The 10769-nt window shown below is 34.8% G+C and overlaps 1 protein-coding gene across 1 annotated transcript; it reads right to left on the bottom strand.

Moving 5' to 3' along the window:
* Positions 1-1313: 1313 nt before the first annotated feature.
* LOC148291172 (germin-like protein subfamily 1 member 14) lies at positions 1314-2544 on the bottom strand. The gene is made up of 2 exons (XM_088245595.1): positions 2381-2544; positions 1314-2070 (listed from the first exon to the last, which is right to left on the bottom strand). The coding sequence occupies exons 1-2, from the start codon at positions 2505-2507 to the stop codon at positions 1511-1513; spliced, it is 687 nt and encodes a 228-aa protein (XP_088101721.1). The 5' UTR covers positions 2508-2544; the 3' UTR covers positions 1314-1510.
* Positions 2545-10769: the final 8225 nt, after the last annotated feature.

Genomic DNA, 10769 nt, shown 5'->3' with positions numbered 1-10769 from the left:
AGTGTGAGTAGTTGCTCTGTGTTTCTAGGGGTTTTACCACCCCCAGTTCATAAAAAAGAAAAGAGATATTTAGTTATATACGTACCCATTCTTAGCACTAAAACTATAAATAAACCATACACCATTTAATTTCTATAAACAAACCCAAAACAACCCCAAAAAATGATAGTTGGCCTCATTGAATTTAATGTTGATTATTAAATTACTTTGATGCCCTATTGAGTGTTTTGGGTTTTGTTATGAGGTTTTGAGGCTGGGTTTGTTTTAAGAAATCAATAGCAATTTTGTAATTTAAAAGAAGTTAGAAGCCTTTTTGTTATGTTATAAATGGACTTTGGGTGTGTTTCTAAAGTCCATTTCATATAGGATTTTTTATATATAATTTAGGCTCCTATATTGGATATAATAGTGAATCTCCCAAAAGAAAACTAGTCTTGCTCAAAGCAGCCGCTGCTCCTGATTATTTTCCATTTGGGGTTACCTGGTGGTGTTTTTTTAATTTTTTTTCACATTGTGTTTTCTTTTTGGTCTTAAAGCACATATGTTATTCAGATAATTGGCAGGCACACCTAAATTCAATCTGATTCTGCTTAACTTCAAATGATGTTTACTAACATGACTGAGTAGCTTTTAAACAGTCCCTCCAGTAATATTTCAAACAGACAAATGTGTCATTTAATTTTTATGGAAATCAGTAAGTCGAATATATATTTTTTAATAACCCTAGTTGCTATGGTTGTAGATTATAGAATTTTCAACGTGAGAAAGTATATAGGGAGAAAGATGAAAAAGGGAGAAGAAAATGTGAAACAGATATATGGAGATTATGAGAAGATGAAAAAAAGAAAAAGAACGTGGTCTGAAATCCACCACAATCTGTCCTGTTCGGCCCGGTCCCTTTCTTCACTACAAGATACTGGAATTGGAATCGGACCAAACCAGTCTAGTTTGATTTTTGGTCAACTCGGTTTGGTTTTTGGTTATTCCGATTTTTTTTGGCTCAATTCAGCTCGATTTTTCAGTTTGAATGCCCAGAGAGAGAGACATTATAGGAGAAGGAGAGGAAAATAGAAGAAGGCAGAGAAAGAGGAAAGAGAAGATGATTGTGTGGGTCAATGGGTCTCAGTCAGGTGAATTTGTGTTTTCTTTTACCAAATTCTACATGTAACCTTTTCAAATCGATCCAACGGTTGAATTTAATGTCCGCACTAATTGCACGCAAACAACTGTCCTCGAGAGAGAGAAATTTCTACGTGATTTGCCCTAGAGCATGGGCCAAACTTATCAATGTTAAAATGGCAAGGCTCCTCCATTTTAGTATTATTAAGCTGTCATAATAATTGGGCCAAAACCAACAATCTTATTCAATTAATATTACATCATAGTAATTTATTGTAGGTACGTAGTTAAAAACATATTGGCCAACTTAATACATCCAACCAAGCACATCGATTGGTTGTTCTTTCCTTGGCCTTTTATGCTTTTCGCATATAATTATTGTTGTATTTTACTAATTGTTGTCGTACCAGAACTGTTTCTGAAGATTGTCAACCACATTATCGTCCACTTGGAAGGCCTTGGCTAGAACATCAGGGTTGATGGGAGGCTGGGAGCCAAACACTGCTTTGGCTATGGTGATCACTCCTGGGTTCTGGCTGCTAAGCCCAGCGAAGGCTACAGCGTTGACTTTTCCCACATTGAGTTGGAAGTGAATGAGGCCAATTGGGAACACGAACACATCTCCCTTGTTCAACACTTTGGTGAAAAGGCGATTGCCATCACTGTTGGATGTGACGAAACCAACATAGAGTGTTCCTTCCAAGACCATAAGGATTTCAGTGGCACGAGGGTGAGTGTGAGGAGGGTTTAGGCCATTTGGTGCAAAGTCTATGCGAGCCAAGGATATGCCGAGAGTGTTCAATCCTAGTAGGTTGTCCACATTCACCGCTGTCACATTTGAACCCAGCGGATTTTGTGTGTTTCTTGGATTTTGGAGGCCAGAAAAGAAGAAATCATTTGCATTGGCAAGCTTTGGGTCCTTGCAGAACTTCCCATTCACAAAAACTACTTCTACACCCAAAAAAAAAGTTACATTAAACTTTAGTGTTAGAGCTATTCGGAGGTAAAATCCACGTGCGTAAGTGGAAACCACTTGATATATATATTAGAGAGATGATCACTAAGATGGCCAATGAATATAGTACAAATAGCATTATTCATATGTAAAATTACGTACTAACAGATTTTTCATGCATGAGAAGAAGCTATAGTTAACAGAAAAACAATATTCATAAACCTAATGTCTAATGAAAATAATTCATGTGGAAATAATTGCGGGACAGAATATAAATAATTAACACAAGTATGTATTAATGCATACCAGCAGATTTGGTGTCATTCAGTGCTACACAGAAGTCCTGAAGAGGACCGGGGTCAGAGGCAGAGACAAGGAAGGTTGCAGATGCCAATATGGCAAGAGTGCTTATGAGGAAATAAACACCTTTCATTGCAGTTGGCTTAATTAGCTAGGTAATAAAGATTTGGTTTGAGGGTGTGGGATGAAAATCCTTCATGGGTTAGAAGCCTATTTATAGACCGGAGAGAATGAACTGGTCTTGTACTCTTGGATATGATTTTCCATGTCGAAGCAGGTAAGGATTTGAATATATAGTATTTAGAACCAAGTCAAGACTCGTTGTTTGATTAAATCTCACCTTTAAGTATAACTAGAAGGTATATATTGACCAAAATTTTATATTAATTTTCTTCCTTCCAGATCCATATATTTTAGGGTTTGAATTTTTTTACTTCAAATTAATTGCTTCTTCTTCTTTTTCTTCTACTTTAGGTGGTATTTAACATTGATGGGGACAATGGAAATGTTCAATGCTTATGCTATATATGGAATGGATTCGTTCTGCCAAAGAGAATGAATTATGAAACTCATTCTCCCATTAACATTGATGGTGACAATTTGCCTCAATATACAATTTTACAGTCCTTCCACCAATTGCTTCTGTCATTTCCACCTGCACCCTAGAAATTTGAGTGCACGACTTTTTCTTCTTTTTCATTTTTCACCTTCTAGCTGGTTTGAAACTGGTCTTGCTCTCTGTTCTCCCATTTGGGGTTAGCTGCTGGTGTTTTTTTGTTTTTTTGTTTTTTTTGTTTTTTTTTTCTTTTGTGTTTGCTCTTCTTTTGGTCCTAAAACACAGTTGTTATTCAGTTAGTTGGTAGGCACACCTCAATTCAATCCGACTGGACTGATGGTGCTTTAACTTCAAATGATGTTCACCAATTTGACTGAGTCCCTTTGCAAGTAATATTTCTTGAATTGGTTGGGAACCTTTTCCGCGGTCGAGACAAATCGGTCATTCATTTTTTGTGGAAATCAGTAAGTCTTGTTAACTTTTTTTTTTTCATAACCCTAGTTGCAATGGTTGTATATAATAAAACTAGAATTTTCAAAGAGAGAAAGTAGAGAGAGATAAGAAGGGAAAAGAAAATGTGAAACAGAGATGGAGAATACGAGGGACGATGAAAACAAGTAAAAGAAAACGTGGTCTGAATCCTTCCCTCTTTGTATTTCCGCCAAAATCCTTCTCTCTTTGTATTTCATTCAAAATAACTTTCTACCGATTTTAACTAAGAATTAGCAACCAAAAAAGAGAGTAGTGTTTCTGGAAATGCTCAAGCTTAGATTTACACTTCTAGCGATAAATTTTCCTTTGGTCAATAGTGAATAATTCATTAAACAGCCCAAAGGCAGCAAAGGTAATACAAGCTAAGAAACATAAAGGGATACATGATTGGATAATATAGTTGAAATCAAAATAAAATCCGGAATCGGTAACCATCAACGAAGTAAACTTGACATAAAAATTACATAACTACAAGAAGAGATTAGGATGCTGAGGTTGGTCGAGATCATATAGCTCCAGAAAATGGCTCCTAGAATCAGGCTCACTGCAGAAATTATATCCAATTTCACCAACTCTACCCAAGTTTTCCAAGTCTCCTAGATCTTCATATATGTTGCTTGTATTGAAATGAGGTGTACCATTGCCAAAATGCTCGAGATTATTAAGTTCCTGCAGGATAATATGCACATATTAATACACTTAGGGAAGCCATATACTTGTATTAACAGATACAGATGCATGTAAGAAAAATTAAAATGTAATAACAGTAGGGAAATTACACCATCTAATTTAAAACTCATGCTTCAAGCAATGACATTCTGTAGTTGAGAACTGTCAGTCAGATATTACTATAAGCAGTAACATATATGTCTTTAATCAAGAGCTCCAGTTCCTCATTCGTGAAAAGACCATTGCTAGAGCCCTATTGCTTCGGAGCTGAATTCTCAGTGACATTCCAAAGGTGCGATTCTCTAAAGCCCTAACCCCCAATGCTTGATTATGAGTTTTCTTATAGCTTTAGAGTTGATTTGGATTCTAGATTTGCTTATCTTGATTTTATTGGGGTTATTTTTGTAGATTCTATGTGAATGTTTGATTATATTTGATTGAATTTGGTTTCCATTTGCATGTATGATTTGATTGTATTGAATCCAGATTTTATGTGTATTTCTAATTTAATTTTGATTGAATTCAATCGAAATCAGCCTAGATTAGGGTTTGTTGAGTTTTATAAAGTATAGAATTGGACTTCAACGTAGGATTAGTTATGGGTATATGATTAGTACGATTAGAGCTCTATAGTATTATGGCACTGGTAGGTACTGTGTGAACTCTGATTTTGGGAGGATTTGAATTTTCTTTTCTTCACACCCTTTCTATCTCCATTATAATTTATAGCCACAACGTACAGACTAAAACTAAACCAGAGAAGCTTCTACTGCCCTTTCAACCTCCTTCAAGCCCACCTTTCTATCTGCAGATTAATGGCAACAGAAGCTAATATTCCAGAAGCTATATCTGTCATGGTAGGGTATTCTTGAATCTTGATTACTCTAACTCAAATAGCTTACTCTGTTTCTTCTGTAATCTCATGATCTTTGTATGATAGAATTATATCTTATCTTATAATTATGCGTTATTGTATAATTTGAGTTTTTAATGAGACGAGAGAGTAAGCTTGAGTTGAACATTCTTGCTCAAATTGACTTTTTGATATACTATTTCAAATGGGTCTTCTCTCTGCTTTATCACTCCCCCTCTGTGATTTTTGGATATTATTTCAAATTTCTACAACACAAGCTTAGATTGGTTTCAATATTAATTCCAACTTGTTTTCTCTGATTTTGGTTCAATTTGCAATGGATTTGGGGTAATTTTGACTAGGTTAGGTTTCTCTCTCAGATAAAGGGTTAGGGATCCATGAGTGTTCAGCTTTGTTCCGTTGGGTACTTGTTCATTTTCTGGATTTTTCTTGGAAAGATGACTTTGTTCTCGGTCTATGAATTGTGTATATGTTTATTACTCTACTGTCTAATATACTGCATCAGCATGTTACTGATACTGAGCTTTTGTATCTATGTCGATTCATTCTATATTTCTTCAAAGTATTATTTTCTATTGGAATAAAGCCTGTGGAATGCATGATTGTCAATTGTTGGTAAATCATACAGGGTTTCTATTTGGTCTTTACAAAGAGTGTGCGGCTCCTTAATTAAATCAAAGGTATTTGTGATATATATGTATGCAGCCTCCTGAATTATGCTGACCTATTCTGGAATTTAATATGTAGTGGTTTTGGCAAAGTAATAAGTTTTATGTATTGGGATCTTTACTGTTGGAATTTGGGTTTACTTGCCAAGGGCTCAATAACACTCTATCAAGTTAAAGGAAGCTCTTACTTTGTCAATTTATTTGGATCATTATTCTTAGTTACTGTACTTTAGATATTTTATACTACTTTCTTTACTCCTTGTCAATTTATTTGGATCATTATTCTTAGTTTCTGTACTTGGTGGTTTTCTTTTCTCAAGGCTAAGAGGACGCACTGTGAATGGAAAAAACACAACATGACTGCTGAAGTAAGCTAATAATTTTAAGGTTTTTTTTTTAATTTTCTTTAAATGTTCATTGATGATCATATCTCATATAATCATTTTAAAGTGCTCAAAACAGGGTTCCAAGCTAGCAAAAAAACAACATGCAGCTGTTCTTGCTGCAACTATTCTACAAGTACGGCAAAGGAGGGCTATAAGAATATGTTTCTGTTTCTAATAATTTCAATTTTTCTGTTTTAGAATAAATTTATTGTTGATGAGTGTCATAAGAAGTATGCATTACAAAAGATGGCAAAGCTTTGGCAAGATGTGAAACCCCATATTTTTAATATTTCATAAATTAAATAATTACAATTATCAATCTCCAAAAAAATTATATAATTAATAATATATATATATATATATATATATATATATATTAATTGTATAGTAAGTTACGTAAAGATAGCTATTAACTAATAGCCATTCAAATGTTATTGCATGGTTTTATTCATTTCAGCACTATTTATCATTATTATTATTATATATATATATACTTACTTTACAAAAACTATTAGAAAAACATATATGCTTACTAAGCATTGTTGAAAACTAACGTGTTGCATGGTGGTGTCCTCAAAATCCATTAAAGCTTGAGGTGTAATAATGGTAGTTATTCATATATATAAAAACTTGTTAGGAGAGTGCTCACAAAGCACTCTACCAAGCCAACGCAAAAGGCTATTTGGGAGTCTAGGAACTTATAGAATGATTAAGTGGCACAATATTAAGCTTCTTCTAACCGACTCTAGTATACTATAAATAGGTCTACTCAATAGTTCATTGATCATAGGTACTTCAAGTGTGTTAGCCTCCTAAAAATCCTAGACGGAAGAAAGAAAGAGTGAAGTGAGGTGAGATTTTGGAGAAGTTCAAAGTATTTGAACTTGCAACTAGGAGTTACGCAATAGCTTTGGATTTGAGGTAGGGGTTCTTTCTTGGGGAGGTTTTGCATAAATTGATTTAATTAAATATTGTGAACACTATATTATGCTTGGTAATATTGTTTGATTATTATTCTTGATATTGGGTGTTTACATGATTGTCAATTATCATTATAATTTGATTAATATTGACATGTTCATATGTTGTCGGTGGTGGTTGGAATTTTTGGGTTGATAAGAGAATTATGGAAAAGAGGATAATGGGAAGAATCTTTGTGTAGTTGAGTCTAACCATTGTAGGGACCAAGTTCAGGCGAGCCCGTGTGCACAGTAGATTAGGAAATCGGCGGTATAATTGTCGATTGGGTGATTTGGGCTTGGAGATCAATGGTATGGACAAGATGACTAGCAAAAGGGGAATTATGGGATGATTGAAATGGGTGTTAGTTTATATGATGGGGCATTCGGAATCACAGTGGTAAAATGCATGGTATGGGACATGCAGATTTGCTTGCCCTATTATATGGATTAACGGGTTGGGTAGAATTGAAGTTCATTCATACATTGCATAAATTGTACATTAAAAATCTCACTAATCTTATAAGGCCCCTACTGAGCATGTAATGCTCACCCCTTAATGAATTTATTGCAAGTTCTGAATCTGAAGTTTAGTTGTGACAAGAAAACAAGAAGAAAGTGTTGCAGATAGTTTTAGGTGTTTTGTTAAAAGTCTATATTTTTATGTTATTTTGCTTGTAAAATCACAATACAAATTATTTTGGTTTAAATAGAAGTTTATGTTCAGTTCTCTTGTTTCTTGCTATCTAATTTTTATTAGTTTTAGTTTTTCTTTCACCTCACACTCCCAATAAATAAATAATTAAATAAGTAAATAAATTGGGGTGTGGCACAAGATCATAGATGTAAATTACTAAAAGAAGTGCGGAAATGAGGAGAGCTTGTTGGTATTCAATGCGCTGCAAGGCAACTGAAGCCTGATAATATAAAGAGTATGGAAGAATGGCAAAGTTTCATCAAGAAACGTACTGGGGTTCTCAAAGTTTCTTGATTGAGGTAACCATCATATTAATTTGTAATGAGGTTTTTCCTTTGGCAAATTACAATGGTTAAGTTGCTAAAATGAGTTTTCAAACAAAATGCAGGTGGCAGATCAAGTGTCAGTTTCATTCTTATTAGATGATGTCTACTGCCAGTGCTATCATGAGGTTTTTGCTTACGTTACGTTGTAGTTTTGGCAGCACTATTATGAGTGAATGAGTTGGAGGCTGTGTACAAGTTAATTGTAAATTTGGCTGCACTATTATGTGTTTCTTGAATACTTTATGGAGTTTGTATTTTGAATTGATTATGATTAGTATAGTTTTCAATGAAATGGTTCTTTCTTTCAAGTTTGGTTGCAATACTACTTTTTGTTTTGTGAAATTTTGTATCTAGGGAAGTAATAGATGATATAAGTATATTGTAAATAGGAAATAGGAGCAGGCAGGGAATTAATAATTTTTTAAAAAAATTTAAAGTTAAACACGGCGTGCATTAAACGTCTTAAATGAGAATTAATTACTCTTTTACGACGCGCAAAGCGTGTCGTAATTGCTTTAACTGAATTACGGCTCACGGGGAACGTCGTCTTAAGTTTTTTATTACGACGTTCATGCACGCCGTGATTGAGGAACACTATTTACGATGGGGGCTTTTACTGCTTGCATGTTTCGCGTCGTGAATGATAATTCACGACGCGCTTTGTGCGCCGTAATAGATGTGTTCTGGTGTAGTGATATCATTGCTCATTGGAAAAACAAGAGAGCATGATCAAGAAAGGAGGAAGAGAAATAAACTCCTCATCACACTACTACAAAAAGGGCAAAAGACGACCAGTAAACAACGACGGTAGATCAAAAAACCGTCGTTGTTTTTTAAAAGACGACGGTAATAGAAACCCGTCGTAGAAACATACTTTAAACACCTAAAAAACGGCACACGTATAGATATTTTGAAACCACGACGCACCAAATTAAAAAAGCGTCGTCTTATTACAAAGGTATTTTCAGAGTTAAAATCTGAACCTAAAAACAACGACTGCATCTATGAAATCACCGCCGTAGAAAGTAAAGACGACGATATAAAAATAAGACGCCGTGTTAATTAATTAATAAACACGACCCAATTTTCTTAGTCAGCGACGCATAAAGTCAAAGGAATCTACGACGGTTAATTACAAAAAAAATCGCCGATTTAAATTAAGTTACCACGACTGTAAATATAAATTTATCGACTTTTTAATTATAATATACTACGACGGTATCCATAACTCTACTGTCGCATAATTGTACTAACCACGACGGTTTGTTAAATTAATGACGTACAAATTTTATGCCATTATTCGTCTATCATTACCAAAATGAACTCTGTTCCTCATCATAATCGAACCAGAATGAACAAAGGCAATGTTTTAGAAGTGGATGATGTGCCAATTACTCTCACAAGGAGTTTGAGGGCAAGAAGCTTGTCTCAGCCGCCAAGGAAGGTCTCAAGCTTGATGAGAGTGAAGACGAGGCAAAGAAGAAGGAAGAGTTGAAGGAGAAGTTTGAGGGACTCTGCAAGGTTGTGAATGATGTTTTGGGTGACAGAGTGGAGAAGGTTGTGGTGTCTGACCGTCTGACCGTGCTGGACTGCCAACATGGAAAGAATCATGAAGGCTCAGGCCTTGAGGGATAACAGAGCGGCTGGGTACATGTCGAGCAAGAAGACCATGGAGATCAACCCAGAGAACCCCATCATGGAGGAGCTGAGAAAGAGGGCTGATGCAGACCTTGTTCTCCTTCTGTGCATAAAGACAATTTTTTAGATGATGTGTGCGTGTTTGTGTCTTTCAGATACACAAACGCGCACACACATCAACATCCAAACTGAAAAATGAAAGCGAGATGAGACAGAGAGGTGATGTGCCTCCAGAGAATTGAGAAAAAGTTGAAACCCTAATTGAAAAATGAAGACGACAGAAAGACAGAAAACCCATTATTTATAAACAAATCTTATATACCACGTCGGTTTTTTAAATTATCGACGTTTATATATAACATACACGTCATTTAAATTTAAAATAAGGTCGTATAAATTACTTAACAACGACGCTATATAAAAATGACGTTGTAATTTTTTGGAAAATTAATTTATTGTGTAATTAAAAAACTTACACGTCGGTATGAGTAATTAAAACGACGTGGTATTAATTTTTCACGTCGTTATTATTGAATATAAGGTCGTTGGGTAAATTGGAAAATGACGATTCATCTTTTTTGAAGAAACATGCATCGTGTAATTCGATTTAAAAACGTCGTTTCATTAAAACATACCGTCGTTTAAAGTAATATTATAGGGCAGTGTTAACAATAGCGCCGTATAATGTATCATACTAGGGCGCATACTATTAATAGCGTCGTTGTTATGAAACGGTTTTTTATTATTTTAAACTTTTCGCCTTCCTGACCCATACTTGCACTGTTTCCAAACCCGAGAAAAACTTTCAAGCTTTTCTCATTTTTCATTCTCCAAGAACTGTTTCAAACTTTCAAGCTTATCTCCTCTTCGTCTTCATCTCTGAACTGAAACACCAAACTCCAGAAGAAAGCTTTCATCGCAAGCAAAGGGTAAGCATTTCTGGAAGGATTTTTGTTCCTGTTTTGCATGCGCATATCATTTTCGTTTTTTTAAATCTTTTTACATTTTTTCTTTCCAAGTTTGATAAAATTTGCAGACAAAGACGAAAAGTTTCCAAGTTTGAACACTACTCTGGTTCTTTTACTTCAACTAAATAAGACGACGGTGGCTTGTTATTTACGTGGTTAGAT

This window comes from Prunus avium, chromosome 8 (assembly GCF_965620075.1).
Source record: "Prunus avium chromosome 8, drPruAviu1.hap1.1, whole genome shotgun sequence".
Lineage (NCBI taxonomy): Eukaryota > Viridiplantae > Streptophyta > Magnoliopsida > Rosales > Rosaceae > Prunus > Prunus avium.
This window is presented reverse-complemented; position numbering and strand designations above follow the sequence as displayed.